The 17,308-nt window shown below is 45.4% G+C and overlaps 1 protein-coding gene across 1 annotated transcript in view; it reads left to right on the forward strand.

Moving 5' to 3' along the window:
• Window positions 1-66: 66 nt before the first annotated feature.
• Window positions 67-17,308, forward strand: part of SNX30 (sorting nexin family member 30) — a 45,319-nt gene continuing 28,077 nt past the window's right edge. The window contains exon 1 of the mRNA XM_009328967.1: window positions 67-145. Within this exon, the coding sequence (XP_009327242.1) occupies window positions 86-145 (60 nt within the window). The 5' untranslated portion in view covers window positions 67-85. The remainder of the gene's footprint in view (window positions 146-17,308) is intronic.

Genomic DNA, 17,308 nt, shown 5'->3' on the forward strand with positions numbered 1-17,308 from the left:
GGGCGCCCCCAAGCCTCTCCCGTCCTCCGGGCCCAAGTCGCTGCGGGAGATGCCGCATCCCCTGGCCACGTCCAGCAGCGAGGAGATGGGGCCGGCGCTCACCCCCAGCCCCGACCTGCTCCTGCCCCGCAGCGTCGCCGACAAGGTATGGCCCCCGGGGAAGGGGGGCGCGGCATTCGGGGGGGTCTCTGCTTTTGAAGCGGAGCGCGGAGAGGAGGGAGAAGGGCTGCGTGTCTCCCCACCACATCCCCTTCCCCGGCTGCATCCCTGGCTGCCCGTAGGGAAATGAAACCCTGTACGCTGCTGACATCCGTTGCAAGAGCCCGGGGCTGCTCGGGGGGGAAGGCGGCACCCGGTGTGGGGGCTGCAGGCATCGTGCCTCTCTGTGCGAGGGGCCAGCTGGGACACCTGTGCTCCCTCTCTCACCGGAGTGGGTGCGAGAGGCAAGATTTTGCTGATCGTATCTTCCTGTGGCTCATACCCTCTACAGATGGGTCTGAACAGGAATTGCTGCAACTCCCTCGCTGTCTCCTTCCTGTAGTCCTCATGGCGAAGGCTTGGAGCTGCTGTTGTTTCCTTGTCACCGAGCTTGCCATCAGCTTGTCTGCAATTGTCCCTTCCAGAGCTGAGCTCCTGCTCGCTTCTTACCAGCGGTGTAATATGGAAAGGATGCTGCTGCAGGAGTATCTGTGCCTGCTTTCCCTTCCCTAGCTCTGGCGTGTGTCCGCAGGACACTAGCCAGCTTTGTAAAGTGCTTTGCCTATGTGTGGGCCTTGGATGTGATAATTCCTGAATGTGAAAGCAGTAGTGGCAGCACAGCACTGCTGATAACGTTAACTACTCTTGCAAGGACTTAGTATCTCTCTGGGCAGACTTCCTGGAATGTGTTAAGATAGGATTTCCCGGGAGCAGAGGTTGCAAGGGGTGAGATCGGTTTGAAACTTTATAATAAGCAGTTCTGGGCCAGCTGGTGTGCGTATGAAGTGTTACAGAGCTGCTGGTGGCAAGAGGTGCTTCCTATGTCTGTTGTCCTGGGGAGTGTGGAGCTGCTTCTGGGCAGGATGGATCTGGGAGCCTCCAGAAGCCTTGGGGCTGCCAGCAGTGTCTGATCCGATACACTCCCATGCTCTAGGGGAATGAGTCAAGGTAGTCTGGCCTCTTCCATGTGTCACCTTCTGCTGCCATGTAACTGTACTGTACAGATTCAGCACTTGTTCCTGCCCGTGTAAGGAGCCCTCTCCTTGAACGTTTGCCTGCTGTGGCTCAAGTGAGAAGCCAGGCTTACCTTCCTTCTGGGAACATATGCCTTCATCTAAGAAACTTGTCAAAGAGTTGATGGCCCTCTGAGAGAAGAGGGTATGTGTGTAAGGTGGGAGTAGGAATTGTGGAGTTTTTTGTCTGTGGCCAACTGGATTTACTCATGTAACTAGGTTGCTGTCTGACCAGCCTGTAGCAATAGGAGTTGGCAGCTGCCTTCATGGGTCTTCTGACAGCTCAGGAGTGCAGCAGAGGTACTGTACTCACTCTGTTAGCACTGTCCATCCACAGTGCTCCGTAGCTGGTGAGAAGCTCTGTTCTGAGGAGCAGCTCACACCCTATAACTTCTTTCCTCAGCTGTATTAAAGAGCTTTTTTGCTTTTGGAGTGCAAGCAAGCTCCTCTCTGCTTTACTGTTTTGAGGCGTCTGAGAAATGTATCAGCATCCCTGATAACCTAGGAGCAGAAATACTTCTCTAGCCTCAGGCTGTGTCAGTTAACTTCTCCTCAGTAGGAAGGTTCTTGCCCATTTTTCCCACCGGCAACACAGGTGAAGCCCATCTTCCAGTACCTGTATGTAGTACTGTCCTGTTCTAGGCACTTGGCAGCACAGAAATACTCTAAAGGGGAGAGCAAAAAGGGGCTGAGGTAAGTGATTTTTAGACTCAAGAGCAGTTCTGTGGTTGACCTGGAAATGGCACTAGGGTAATAAGCCTTGCAGAAAAAAGGATTTCCAGTAGGAAGAGAGCAGCATTCTTTTTTTCCTTCTAGCTGAATTAGCAGAAAAAGCCAAGCATCTGATCCTCCTGATGGTAGGAGTCCAACAGCTCTGCTGTGTGAGGGATGTCCCTTCTTCTGCTTAATACCTTCTGCACTAGCAAGAAAAAAAGGAGTTGACTTCCTTCCCACCTCAGGAAAAACTTCAGTGAACAAACAGATGTTCTTAACTTTAAGGCAATAATAAACTTCAACTGCTTGCACTGTGTATTGAGTAGTCTGGAGAGCGGGTATGGTTAAGTGCAGGTAAATGGGTAAAACTGCATTTTAGGTGGTTAGTATGTCTCTTGGTCTTACTTTCTGGTGGTGGGTCATTAATCTCTTGAAAGGCTGGCTCACTAATCAACTAATAATGTGTGGATAGCTCCAATAGTTGGGTAACAGAGGGAGGTCAGTAGTCAGGTCTGACTCAGGCTTAAAGCTCTGCAACTGTTCTTTATTGATTCTTGAATAGGAGCTGTGCTCGTCTGCTCTCTTGGCCTTTCCAAGGGCCTTTCTGGAGAGTCTGGTGGAGGTTGGCACTGCAGGAGAAGTTTGGGTTGAAGTCTCCTGCTTCAAAGTGGCTCTGAGTCAGTAAGCTTCTCTAAGGACCACTGTCCATAACCAGGCCTGTACTAGGACATCCCCCTGGCTGAGGGATAGTAGCAAGGGCTACGCCATCACCGTGGACTGGATAACTTGCTTTTTCTGCATTCTTACCTGCTCTGAGCAAATGCTTCCTAAACACTGCTGCAAGATAAAAGTACCTAAGACTGAAATCCTCTGAGGGGAGAAAGTGCAGAAGTAAGGGAAGCTGCCTGCCCATAAAGCAGTGGTTCAATTTCCAGTGCCACAGATGTGCAGCCTGAAGTGGTTGAACCTCTGCCATCACTGCTTTGCATTCTTTGAAGCATCCTTTCCTTGCTTTTTTGGGGCTGCTGAGTAAGAACGCTACTTTGTCCTGAGTCAGAGGAACCTGGAGGACAGGAACGCTGTCTGCATGTCTCCTGTTGGTTTTTGATTCAAACATGGGAATAATGTAGTAGCTTAGACCCTGTCTAACTTTGAAGTCTCATAACCTTTGGTTGCTGTTTGAGAACAGCGGCTAATGCTACTAGAGCAGTAGGTCACCAGAAAGGGAAGGAAAACCTTCTGTGCTGTTTTCTGTAGCTTCCGTGGTTCTGAGGCCCTCTACGTAGACTAGTCTCAAGTTTTCTGAATCTTTTGAAGAGGGCTGCAGAGCTTTCATTGTCTGAAATAACATCTTCATCCTGACTTGCAGGAGGGAGCTGTTCTAAGAGCCAGGAAACCTTGACTTCTGAGCAGCACCTAACCTTTTAAATGAAACGGACATTTCTGGCTAAGTACTTGGCTTTTGCAGTGGTTCTGCAGCAAACATGGAACACTCGAGTTGTAGATTCTTGTCTCTGAAGCATTTCTGTATTGGCCAGATCTTCTATAAAGATCTTTCTGTTCCCCTCAAGTCTAATTGCATAAAACATTGTTTGTCTTGATTCCTGACCACCATCAGCTTTTTCGAGCTTATTCTCCCTTTACCCTTGCTAGCCTCCAAATAAGGAGACAGCTAAAGCTGAACCTAAGCAGTACTGACCCTTTTTTTTTTTCTTGACATCAGGTGAGAGGGAAATGTGCAGGAGGAAACAATCCCTCAGGATGCATGACAGGGTCCATTGCAGAGTTAGCTGTAAAACTGAGTTGTTGCTCTCTCACAGAGCTCTTGGAAGGCATGCAAGCTAATTGAGATCTGCTTTTCAGAGCAGATCTCTGCACAGGAAGGTAAGACAAATGGTGAAGTGTCAGTGTGGATTTCTCTCCTTTTTTTCCTTTTTAAAAAAAAAGGAAGTTCTGCTTGCATGTGACTACTTGACTCCACTTCACTAGTTTGTCACTTTCGATAGCAAATCTGCTCTGTGCACTAGGACAAACACTTCGACACTGAGGAGAAAAGGCATTATTAATGGGTTACTGGGTTCGGAGCAGAGGAGAGAAGTAGATGGTATTCTGCTGTGTGATTGTACCCAAATGGTTGTAGAAGTATGATAAGACTCAGGATGCAGCCCCACTGAGGCTGTGCAGATTTAATAGTGTGCTGCTAAGTATTGGAAGTGTCAGGCTGTGCAGAATTAGATAGAAAGTGTTCTGCATGGCTTACTCCTGCTGTCCTCCAGCTGTGGTCTTTGTAGTCCCTCTAGACTTGTGTTGTGAGAGTGTCTTCCTAACAGGGTGATGTTGGTTGCTCTTGCTATGGTGTGCCTTGAGGCTGGCAACTGTCTGATAGGGTCCTGACTCCCGGTACTGGTTTCTTGCCTGTCACTCCAAAAGCTGTAATATCCCGCCTGTCCTAGGGCTCAGACTCCCTTGTTCTCTTTAAGACACCTCTGACTACCTGATACTGTACTTGTGGCCAGCTACCTATAACCTGTTCAGCTTTTCTTCTTTGAAGATGCCCATGACTTGTATTTGGCTCTGTTAACACCAGAGAGCTGAAGTGAGCTTCAAGGCTATTTTACAGGTACCATATCAAGCAGAGCTGATGTGGAATACCAGGCTTGCAATGAATGCATGGCTTGAATTTGCTAATTCATGGAGAGGGATGTTAAAACTCCTATTGCAAACTTCTGGTTACTAACTGAAAACTATTGCTGATGTGTGACCCCTTGCTCATCTGCTTCCAAGCTACCACCCTGGTGAACCCTAGGCCTGTATTAGCACCTGATCAAGTATAAATACTTGGTGTGTTTGCTGGAGTGTTCTTACTTAACACTCATATTCTGGAAGGGAGCCTGGCAGGTCTCCAGCAAAAAATATACTGAGAGTCTGGAGCTCTACTTCCAGCTTCCTTGGTTGCTAGTTTAATTATTACTCTTAAACTTCATCCACCCACAGATGAAACCAGTTTGCAGTATAATCTGAAAGCTTAAAATAGATCTGCCTGAGCTTCTACAAACCTCTTCTCTGACTAAATGAGAACTGTTAGACCAGCACCATATATTGTTCTTAAAGCAAGCTGGAGGTAAATTCTCAATCTTGGGAGAGAGTGAGGACTACAGAAAGTTAGGAACTGAAGTTGGTGAACTCGTGAAACAATGTCAGTATGGATGAGTTGATCTCAGTTCCAATTTACAGGAACACAACACTGGCAATCACAGAGAAGTTGAGGCTGGAAGGCACCTCTGGGTATCTTCTAGTCCAGTCTAACCCCTCAGAGCAGAGTGAGCTAGAGCAGGCTGCCTAGGACACTGTGAAGTTGGTTTTTTAATATCTCTCTGGGCAACCTGTTCCTGCATCCCGTCACCCTCAAAGTAAAATTTCTTTCTCATGTTTAAGTGAAACTTCCAATATTTCCATTTGTGCCCATTGTCTCTCATTGTGTTGTTGGATCCACTGAAAAGAGTCTGTCACCACCTCCTGTACACCTTCCCATCAGGTATTTATCCATATTGGTAAGATCCCCTGAGCATTCTCCTCTCCAGGCTGTTGGCCCTCTTTGCCATGAGGCATATTGTTGGCTCATGGTCAACTTTTCCACCAGGATCTGTTGCGTGTGGCAGGGTTTTTTTGTGGGTGTGTGTGGCTTTTTTTTTTTCTTTCCTTCTGCCAAGCTGCTTTTTCAACCAGTAAGCCCCCAGCACATATTACTACAAGGGGTTATTCCTGCCGGGTGCAGGACTTTGCATTTCCTCATGTTGAATTTCATGAGGTACCTGGCAGCCCATTTCTACAGCCTGTTGAGGTCCCTCTGAATGGCGGCACAACTATCTGACATATCAAGCACTCCACCTAATTCTGTACCCTCAGCACACTGGCTGAGGATGTACCCTGTCCCATCATTTAGGTAATTAATGAAGGTGTTAAATAGTAGTGGCCCTGTTACTGTCTGCTGGTGTACTCCACTAATGACTGCCCTCCAGTTGGAATTTGTGGGATACCAACCATTTAGGCCCAGTAGTTCAGACAGTTTTCAGTCCGCTTTGCTGTATATTTGCCTGGCTTGTACCTTACCAGCTTGTCTAGGAGGATGTTACGGGAGACAGTGTTGAAAGCCCTCTTAAAGTTGAGATAAACCACATTAAAGCTCTCTTCTTGTATACCGGGCCAGTCATATCTTCATAGCAGGTGTTGGGTTGGTTAAGCATGACTTCCCTTAAATCCATGCTGACTTCTCATCACCGTGTCCTTTGTGTGTTTGGAAATGGTTTCCAATATTTGCTCGATCACCTTTCCAGGGATTGAAGTGAGGCCGACTGGCCTGTAGTTCCCTGTATCTGCCTTCTTGAAGGCAGGAGTAACACTCGGTTTCTTCCAGTCCTCAGGAACTTCCCCTCATCAGCATAATAAGGATAAGATAATTGAAAGTGGCATCATCCAGCTCCCTCAGCACTTGTGGGTCCATCTCATCATGGGCTTATGTCTGTCCAGTTTGTTGAAATACTAACCTAAACTGATCCTCCCCCACTGATGGTGAGTTTGCCTTGTTCCAGACTTTCCCACTCGGCTCAGGGGCCTAGAATTCCTGAAGGCTGGTCATCTCAAAGATTGAGGCAAAGAAAGTACTGGGTACCTTGGCCTTATCTGTGTCCTTTGTCATCAGATCCTCTGCCCCATCAGGACTGCGTTTTCCTTGTTCTTTGTTTTGCTGCTGATGTACCTGTAGAAGCCTCTCTTGTTGCTGTTCTCATCCTTTGCCAGATTCAGCTCCATCCCACTAAACCCATCCCTGCATGCTCAGACAGTGTATCTATGTTCCTCCTGGGTCAACTGTGCCTGCTGCTGCCTTTTTTTATGCTTCCTTTTTATATTTGAGTTTAGTCAGGAGCTCCATGTTCTTGCATGCAGGTCTCCAGCCATCTTTGCTTGATTTCCTACTCATTGGGATGGACCAGTTTTGGGGCTGGAGAGGTGTTCTTTGAAAAATCAACTAGTTCTCCTGGATGCCTCTTCAGGGCGATGTGCCTTCTTCCTAGGAGATCCCTGAAGAGGGCCAAAGTCTGCTCCCTGGAAGTCTGGGATTGTGATCCTGCTCTTTGCTTTGCTCCCTCCTCTCAGGATCCTGAACTCCACCAGCTCACGTCTACTGTGGCCGAGGCAGCACCCGACCTTCATGTCCCTGACCAATTCTTCCTTCTTTGTAGGACTAAAGTTTAGCAAAGCATCTACCCTTGTCAGCTTATCAATCACCTGTGTCAGGCAGTTGCCATCAGTGCACTTCAGAAACCTTCTAAACTGATGTTACCTCTGCTGTGTTGTTCCTCCAGCAAGTATCATTGTGATTCAAGTTACCCATAAGGACCTGTGAACGTGAGGTTTCTTCCAGTAAGTCCCTGTCCTTGTCTGCAGAAGAAGTGGTTGAAGGACACAGAATGTTGTTTTCCATCTAGGACAGTAGGATTGCTAGTTGGGTTGAACTGTCTCCTAACTGTTTCAGAATTCACCGATTTATGAAGCTGTTCTGGCTTTTGGGAAATCCTGTGGTTCTCTTCCTGCCGTCACTGAACTGAATGGGGAGGTAACATTGCATAGTAGGTATGTGTTAAATCACTGAACCATGGTTCTTACACCAGGAAGCTTTTAGATACAAGCACTTGTCTGCCACATGCTTCATAAGTGGACCATCAGCTCTCAAAGGCTGAGCTTAGTCGTCTTGTCAAAAGGAACTCCTGTCTCTTCTCCTGTTGCACTGTGTGCGTGTGTGCACGTGTGTGCATCAGGCAGCTCTTTTCTAGTCTCCTAGTTAAAAGAACTGACTTAAACCTAGCATGGCTTTCAGCTTGTCATCAGTGCTCTATCCACAGCCAAGCTGCTGGCTGAATCCAGTTTCCCATCTTTCATAATGGTGGTAACCAGAACTGCTTTCTCTAGCTATTTCGTCTCTCAAACTCATGATATCACTTGGATAGGTTAATACCATGGTATCTTACTGAAAAGATAGAGTCCTTGTCTCCTTTTTGCTTGCAGCCGCTCTGGGGTTTGATGGTGTAGAAGCACATACAACAATGCATTGGTGTGCTTGCTTACAGTTGCCTTCACTTACAGAAATAGGATTTTATTGTTAAGGGTGCTTTAATGATATCTTACAATGTGGGTGCTGTAGTACTGTTGTAAAACTATACTCGGTGATCTTTTTACGACCCACAACTTCCCAGTACAGTGAGTTTCTCTGGAATTGGCAATTCCTATCTCTTCTGAACAAGATGAAGGATAGCTAACACTTAACTTGGGACAAACACTTGCAGCAACGTAACTGTCTTAGTACCGTTACTTTTTTTAATCTTTCCATCTGGTAAAACTGAACATAGCTTCTACTGTATAACAGTATTATTACTTTGTGGTTTTTATTTCAACTTAATGGAGGGAGGGGTATACTTGAGGTTGAATTCAGTGTTGCACAGCTTTCATAATCTTTTCAACAGGATTGCTTCATACTTAATGAGACAAAGTCTTGAAAACAGATATTCAAAATGTATGTAGAGGAACTTGGTTCTTCAGCTGGGTTTCAGCAGGGTCAGTCTTGGCAATAGCTTGTCAGCCATGGTGGAAAAAGTTGTGCTTGGTGGTCGGAAAGAATCCTCTGGGCTGCCTGTGCTGGAACGCCTCAAACCCACCCGAGTTGCTGGATGCTGTTGGAGCTCTTTCATGGGGAGAAGGGGATAGCCAGGTTGATTAAGAAGCTCTCTTTTTACAGCTGTGTGGGCACATCATGCTGCTATCGGTGCCTCAGGGGTTTGTGATAAGCCTCAGGCAGCATGTCCCTGTAATTAATGATGGGAGGGGCAAAGGATAAAAGATAAAGGCTTTCCTATTGACACACTATCATCTGCGACACATCAGTTCCTAGATTAACCTGCAAACTATTGTACTGGCGTCTTCTAGCATTGTGGACTACTCTTGTGGTATCTCGTACAGATTGTCTGGCTGTCACACTAGCCAGTCTCTTCCTTATCTGAGTGGAGAGGCTGGTTTCTGTAAAGTGGGTCAGGAAGCAAGACAGGAGCTCTTATGGTGCAGTGAGACTTAACTCAGTACTGCTACATGAAAATCTACCTGCAACACCTAAACTGCATCTTCGAGATTGTAACTTGCATATGCTTTCAGTCTGCAGACAGACAATACACCAATTAAAAATGGCGTGTGGTCCTGTGTATTTCTCAGAAGTAACTTCACTGAAGCTCGTTCCCTGCTGACCTTGAGCAAGAGCTTAAATGCTGAGCTGTACCCACTCTTTAAGCTGTGGCTGACTTGACTGCCTGAGCCTGGGTTGCATTGCAGCTGAGACCCCAAGCTCTTGTGGCTGGGGAAAACTACTTCCATCACTAGGATGAAATGGGGTAGAAAGCTCCAAATTCCACCTCGGAGGTGGTGGCAGCTGCAACCCTGAGGTAAAAGCTGGGGGAATTTACTCTTAGTAAGAATTTACTCTTAGTAAATTATTGAAAAACTGTGGGGAACCTGTTTCTCTTCCAGTTACTAAGGGCATTAACTGACAGCAAGGTAGCTACTAGCAATACTCCAATGACCAACTGAAGATGGAAAACAAATCCAGTGAGCTGCAACTCTTTTAATGAATTAGCATTCCCAATGCCAGTCCAACTTAAATGGTTTATTGACAGATGAATTTATGGGACATGTTTTATTTTCTAAATTGGGTGGGGCGGGGGCGGAAAGAGGTTTTGCTTTCAGCTGTAGGTGATGTTGTAATGCCAAAACTGTTGATTCTGAACCAGATATTTCACAGAAATAATGCAGTATCTGTCTGAATAAGTGTAGGTGACAGGAGTTAGTGGAACTAGATTAAATTGTTCTGATAATAAAGGCAATAATCCAAAATTCATACAACAGGCAAGGAAAGAGCTCAGCCAAGAGCTGTATTTAGAGTGGTTTTCAAAGCATAAATTCCTTTGGAGAACATCACTGTCTTACAGCCAAATTCAGAACTTCTGCACTGCTTGTTCTATGAAGCAATAAGCAGAAGGTGAGAAGTTACTCTGGAAGTGAAAGTGGTGGTATCTCTAACCCCTGAACATGGGCTTCTGCTGGACTCAGGTTTGTGGTTTTATGTATCTTAGGTTGAAGAGAACCACACTAGCATGTGGGAGGAAAGACGTCACAAAAATGCGTAGTACTCTGCTCTCCAGGAGAATGAACAAAGTGTAAATAGCAACTGGCTTTACTTGATTCCAGATGATACCCTCAAATGAAGGATTGCAGACCCTACTGTGAGGATGACAACCTCTCTACCCGTCTTGGAAAATAATAGTTGCAGTGGTCTGTAGTGTTATTAGTGGCTTGGCTTACAGCTTACATGGTTTACAGCACTGAACCACATGCTTTAATCCTGATTCTTATTCTTAGTCTGTGCTCTAACCTGAAGCTGAATTTAAGTCTGGAGGAGAAAAAAAAAAAGCTCTTTTAAACCACCCTAATGCTGCATATCTGATGAGACTAGCTAGTAGCCTCTCAAAGCCAAAATACTAGCAAGGGGTGAAGCTTCCCTGTGTCACATCTACCAAGAAAGCTGTTACTACACTGGTTCAATGCCCTGTCCTCATGGGAAAGTGTTGCCTTACACTGCTTGAATGGAACTTGCTATATCCTTCTGAAGGGCCTCTTGGGGTGTAAAAAACCCCTATCTTAGTCTGTCTGCATAGTTGGCCTCGCTTTTCCAGTGAGCTTGAATGACGTGATGTGTTCCTTGAAAGGAATATGCTGCAGTGCAGGTGTTGCTCAAGGGCAGAGAAGCCTCTTCCCCCTCAGTGCTGCAGATGGTGTTAGCAACAGCTACTTTCACTAGCTCAGTGGTGAAAGCGCTGACATGTGGGTATGGTAAGTGATAGACTACCCCAGGCAGTACTCAAACTTATCTGGGTAGAACCGGCACCTTTGCTGTAGCTCTCTAGATGCTAGTATAAGGCAAATTATAAGTGAAAATCTTGTGTACTGCCAAGACGAAGCTGTGTTTTGGATTGTCGCCAAGAAAATCCCTGGAAAATTTTAATCAATACCATTTATTGCCAGTGATCAGCTTGGCCTCTTCAGGATTTGTGTGCTGACTTTCAGTGTGCTGACTAGCTTGCTCCTGGATCAGTATACTTCATCTGAAGCCATGTATACCAGATACCTGTATGTGCCACAGTGGCTGTCAGGAGTCTAGGCCACGTAAATAAAGGGTGTTTCTATAAATGAATTAGTCTGTAGATCTCATGCCTTGTTTCTTCCGTCCATCGGTCTCTATAGATAGTTTTCATACTGTGAGGAAACACTGCATGACTGCTTTTCCTCACTTGCTCTCATTAAAGCAGGGAGTGAAGCGGTCATACTGTGTGGGGTTTTTTTTTGTTTTTAATTTTTTTTCTTCCAATAGATAGGCACTTTGCCTTTCTGCTGGAAAATGTCTTGTTTATGAGTAAACGTGATGAAGGGCTATCCCTTAAATTGCACCTGCATAAAACTAACTCGAGCTCCTCCAAGAGCACACTCCTCCAGGTCTTCCAGGGTTTGAGATGAAAACATGAGTTCTCCCCTTTGAATATCTCTGCCTCCTTTATTTGCACAGTGATGTCTTGTCAATCTGCTCTCATGAAACCTCCACTGATCTTGTGTGGGGAAATGCTAATGCAATGCAACTCATCTAAAACAGTGAGCACGGGGAAACCCACATCGTAGTGCAATATGGAAGTGTATTCTTGCTTGTTTGAACAAGGTATTCATCAGGATACTACAGTGCTTTCCAGCCCTTTATCATCTCTTTCCTTCCTGTTTCTTCTCTCTGCTTCTCCCCAATCCTTTGCATCTGTTCACATTTAAAAAATATTACTGTTTGCTCTGAAAAACATCTCAGCCAAATTGGCACTTTGGTGACGCTGGGTACCTAGATAACTGATGCAGCTAAACCTACTTCTAGAGCATGAACAGGAAAAAACTGCTGCACGGTATGTCTGCAGAGCTTTAACACAAAGCCGTATGTCTCTAGGAGAAAGCAGTTTAGTTTGGACAAGCTTAACAAACTGTTTTATCTGTAATCAGATATAAATCTGGCTTCTTGGATTGGGAGTGACTCCTAGTCAGACGCTGGATTCAAGTTTTCCTGCTCATGGTCTGAATCCTGCCTGCTGCTTTGCTGTTTAGAAGGTCAGAGCTCAGGTTCTGAAAGTGAAACTTTAAACAAAACACTGGATGTGTTAGGCTTGTTCACTAACAAGGTGCTCTTTAGCATATTAAAATGGGTTATGATGTTCCTGCACACACAGCTGCAGAACCCTTCTGATAATAATTCAAGTCTTATAACAAACAATATTCTTGAAACAAACTCCTTGCAGGTGGACATGGAACTTAGCAGAGCTAGAGGAGAGTAACTGGAGACTTGACTCAAAAGGTCTGCATTTTTCTAAATGTTTCTGAAGACATCTAGCTTCTGCCATTTGTGGAGATCTTTGAGCTCTGAAGATAGAGTGGAGTTGGTGCGTGTTGCCTTCTACTGAGAACTGTAGAAGGAAGAACGAACCTTTAGCTCTGCTAAAGGATGCAAATCCAAGTCTGCCCAAATGTTAAACTCTTGCTTTCCTTTGGGTCACAAGCACTTTTTTACTACTTTCTACAGCTTAAACATAACTGAACTAATCTTGCTGGACAGTTGCCAGACTAGCTTTTTGCTTAGGAAGATAGATAAAAGCTTTCTGTGAGGACTCTAGTGCTTTGTAAACAGATGTAGAAGCTAACCTTGGATCTGGGGCTGTTTCTTGCAAGACGGCAGGTCATCCTGTGGCTGTGTTAAAATACATCTTTGCATTTAAAATACCTTGCCTCAGTAAGGGAGCTGTAAGATGTGGCAAGCATCCAGTTACTCCTCACACTTTCCTTCCTGTTCAAAGGATATGGGGAAGTACATGTCAGATTAGTGAGAGTTAATAAGACAAAAGTACGTCTTATCCCTTTACATTTTGCCTAATTAATGTCTGCTCCAAAAAACAACCCATTTTATCTGCCAAATGCCTGGCCCCCAAAGCTTTTTGACCCTTTTTGCACAAAGTGGCACAGTAACATGGTTTATTACTAATATTGAAGGACTTGTCTTAACTGCTGTAAAACATGTGAGATGCCACTCATGATCCTCATTTTTAGAGTGCAACGTGAGTCACATTTAGCTTTAGTGTGATAGTGCACAGTACCCCTTCCAGACTAGAAAAAGAGGCCACCCTCTTAAGGACTCTGTGAGAAGACAGACATATAGCCAGACTATATGAACAGATGGTCTGATGTGGTACTTGACACCTTCCTGTGGCACCCCCCCTTTACCCCGTGCACAGGAAGGCTGAAACTGAGCCATGTTGTAGCTAAGTCCCTGAAGGCTTCAGCAACAGAGGTAGGAGATAGCTTATTGCTCTTGTTGAAGATGCTGTTTGCAGGAAACGCTTCTATGCCCACATTCTTGCTCTGGTTAGCTTAAATGTGATGACTTATGGGAAAACAAACCACAAAGTAAAATAATCCATCCTATAAGACTTGGCTGTTAGCCTCAGGAAAGAGGTGGGAGTCCCATGACCTGCATGAGAAGGCTTGGAAAGTGCTTATGTCAATCATGTAATGTCTCTGCGAAGCTTGTTCCAGTGTTTCTCTGTCCAGCCAAAGTGCAGAAAAACACTATTCCAAGTGTGATACCTTTATAAGCAAGAATGCTCCCAGGTCTTGAGTGGTACCAAACTGCATGCCGTTACAATCAGCTGCTGCATCTGGAAGTCTTATTTTTTCAGGGATACTGAGGAGTCTGTCTCCAGGCAACTCTGACCTATAGAGCAGAAACACTAGTTCGAGTGATGAACTCCAGAACAAAGCCATCAGACTCATGGCTTGGCAGCATGCTGTACTCTGACACCTATTTAAAATATCCTGAGAGCAAATTGATCTGTCTTTGTCTAGTGGCTTTTCAGTTAGACGGGCAGAATACCAATGGTACTGCCGGTACTGTAGAGGTGAGGCTTGGACCAGATGTGGTATGCATGCCCCATTAGAGTTAGGGGCTTTCCGCCCAATGCTGCAGGGCCCACAGACTTGCTGCATAATACTCTCCAGGGCTAGGAAGTACAAGTCTGGGCTTGTGTCCTCAACACCCGGCACTGTCCCTCCTCTGCTGACACATTTCCAGGTAAGAGCAAGAAGAATTGCTTCTGATTTGAGCTTAGTCTGTATTGCTCTTAAAATAGCCTCAGCCTTGCAGTCTGATTCTAGATGATTAATATAGCGGAAAACACTGACCTCTTCTGAAGGTATAATCTTGTTCCTTGTGAGTACACCTAAACATACTGTACTCTCCTACCCATTACTGGAGAAGGATGTCAGGAGCTGGTGTAACCACTTACCCTTTCCCAGGAGGATAGGTCCAGCCTTAGAAGTTGATTCTCACAGTTCTTGTCAAACTACATCCTTGCGTTGTCTTGTTTGTGGATCAATGTAGAAATGTGGTACTTCCTCCAAGGAATGAATAGGGGTTTTGGAGTTTAACTGTGGGTTTTTTGTGAGTTCTTTTTAAACCTTGTAGAGGAAGACTGCCACCTTATCCTCCCTTCCCTACTGTGTCCAGAGCATTCTCCCTTCTCTGCAGTCTGGATCCCCACTTTGGTCGCTCTTGCCTTAAAGTAGCTGCCCAAAGACAAGTGCAAGAGGAGGGGACATGCCATACCTCGTATCTGCCTCAGATATGTGTGGGGAAACAAAGGTGACCTGTACTAAACAAAATATGATGCTGATGTCTGGTAGAGAATGAAACTGAACATATATAAAGGGGAAGCAAATGCCTTTTCTTCCCTTCTTCTGTATCTGAAGAGAAGTTTAGGTATATGTCTGTGGCTAGTATTGGATAATAGTCTCGTGCAGGCTGAGATTTCACTATACAGATGCTCAGTGAGATCTCCTAATAGGATACTCTGCTGTCAGTGACAGATGAACTGATCTAGATGGACTGGAGGATGGAAAGGTGCTTTCTCTTTCTACACAGAGCTGATCTGTACAGGCCAGTGGCAGAGAATGTATAAACAAAAAATACCTGCTTTCAAAACTTGCTGGGATGACGCAAGTAGTGCTATGAACAGGTCTGTGAAAACCAAGTTAATGCAAGCTTTTATAGTGTTATTGGGAATGTTTACATCTAAACCAGCACCAGTCATCAGCAGCAATTCTGCTATGGCTTATTGTCGTGTACTGAAGGCAGGAAGGTAAGACTGTTGCAGAAACCAACTGCAATCGCTGTGTGGAATTGTTGTCCCCTTGACATGACTGTATCTGTGGTTGTGTCTCTCTGGGAAATGGATAGCAAAAAGCAATGGAATGCCTTGAAACACAGGGAGAAAGGTGCAGCACTCTGAATTTCGGAAGCGAAGCAGTGAGGCTCTAGGACTTGTACAGTCCTGGCTGTAAGGTCCCCAAGTTAGGCAGGGATATTTGGGGTTAAGTGCACCACTTGCCTCTAAACAGCAACGTTTCTAAATGTCTCTTACTGTCATCTGATACTTGTTGAATGAGAGCAATGTGCTTGCAACATCAGGTGGTTTCAGGCTAACCCTTTCCAGGGATGAGCTTATCTGTGCTTGGAAGACCTAGCCGAACCACCTCTTCCACTTTCTGCATGGACTACTGCTTAGATAGCAAAGCTATCAGGTTATGCTGTACACCTGCTAAGGCAGGATAGGTGAAAACTAACATTCAGTTTGTAGAAGCTGCAGTATTGACTAGCTGCACTTAACTCAGCAGGACTGCATGATCTTCACTTGACAATAAGCCAATACCTACAGAATTTTAGACCCTTTTTTAGCCTTCAGGGGTTGAATCCTGGATGCTTTCTCTGGTGTGTGCTAATCCACTGGGGGGAGGCTGCCATCCAGAAGACTGAATACCAAGCTCCTGAGGTTTTCCTTTATGTGGATCCAAGCTGCCCTGTAAATCCAGAGTCTTGGAAAATCTCCTGGGAGGATGAAGGAGGGAGAAGATGACATCAGCTGGAAACTTCCCAACTCATCTTGCATCTCACATGCAGACTTCAAGTTTATAAAATTCAGCTGAATTTTAAACTTGGATGAAGTGAACTCCTTGATAGATTTAGTATCTGTTTCTGGGCAGGCTAACTAGTCAAGGTGTTTGGACTGCGTAATACAACAAAAGAATGTGAAGCTGCTTCCTTACCAGATAGCAGCCTGCATAGTTGGCAGGGCTCACGCATTTCCAACACAGGCAGTTAGTTCCTACTTGTCCTGCACTGTAGGAAACCAAACATGTGGTGCTAGAGTCATCTAATCTCATGTACCCCTAAACTTGGGTGTCTTGAGGAGTCCTACAAACTCCATAGGAATGCATGAAGAGTCTGCGTGTAGGTGTCTGTACAACTGTGCACAAAAGACTGTAGTTAACCAGTAGATCATGAACCTGAAGGTCTGAATGTTGTACTGTTTCTTCTATAGGTTGTGATCTAGGCCTAGCTAGACCTTCACCTGACCTGCTTCAGCAGGTGACAAAGCTATGAGACAGGCCTGAGGAGGTGAGGGACAGAGGCTAAGGATCTTTGCTCTTTACTTTAGAAAAAGCTTTGAAACTTGAGGAAGTCTTCGTGGATACTCTCTAAGACTTGAAAAATGCCTTGACAGAACCTGCCCTCCGTTCCATCTGCGTGGCTGCTGGAAGCAGCCTCCCCTCCTCCCCGCTGTGGGACTGCTCAGCTTCGTGGCAGGCTGACTGTACTGTGAGTAACAGGTGCTGTGACAAAAAGGCTTTTTTTTCTGTGAAGAGCTTTGTGAGAAGTAGGTACCTGCTGGGACTTGGACTGTGCTCATCTCTGATAATGCAGGTAGGTACTTAAAACAGTGGATGAGCAGCTACTTGGTGCACTAAAGGTGAAGCTGATGCGTGAGTCCCTGGCACTGAAGTCACTCTTGTATTAATTGTTTTATATAACATAGTCAGTATTTCAAATGTTTGTGGGTATGATAACTACACCGACAGGTAGAAATGCAGAGGGCTGTAGATCTCCTTTCCTGCTAGGCTCTGTGGGACATACTCCTCTTTCTGTGGTAAAAGCAGACTAGGACAGATGATGCAGTCTTGCTTCCCCAACTGCAAAAAAATCCTCCCAAGTCCCATGGAAGAAAGCCAGTGCCAATTAACATGTCGAGGAGGTGCTCTGCTGAAAGGATTACAGCCTGAGACAACTTAGATTGCTAGGCCATCTGCTGTGATACTTCAAAGCCTACCTCTTTCTAGCAATAGCATAAGACTTCAGCAAACTGATCCTGCCTACT

The sequence above is a fragment of the Pygoscelis adeliae genome, unplaced genomic scaffold, assembly GCF_000699105.1.
Source record: "Pygoscelis adeliae isolate BGI_AS28 unplaced genomic scaffold, ASM69910v1 Scaffold127, whole genome shotgun sequence".
Classification (NCBI taxonomy): Eukaryota; Metazoa; Chordata; class Aves; order Sphenisciformes; family Spheniscidae; genus Pygoscelis; species Pygoscelis adeliae.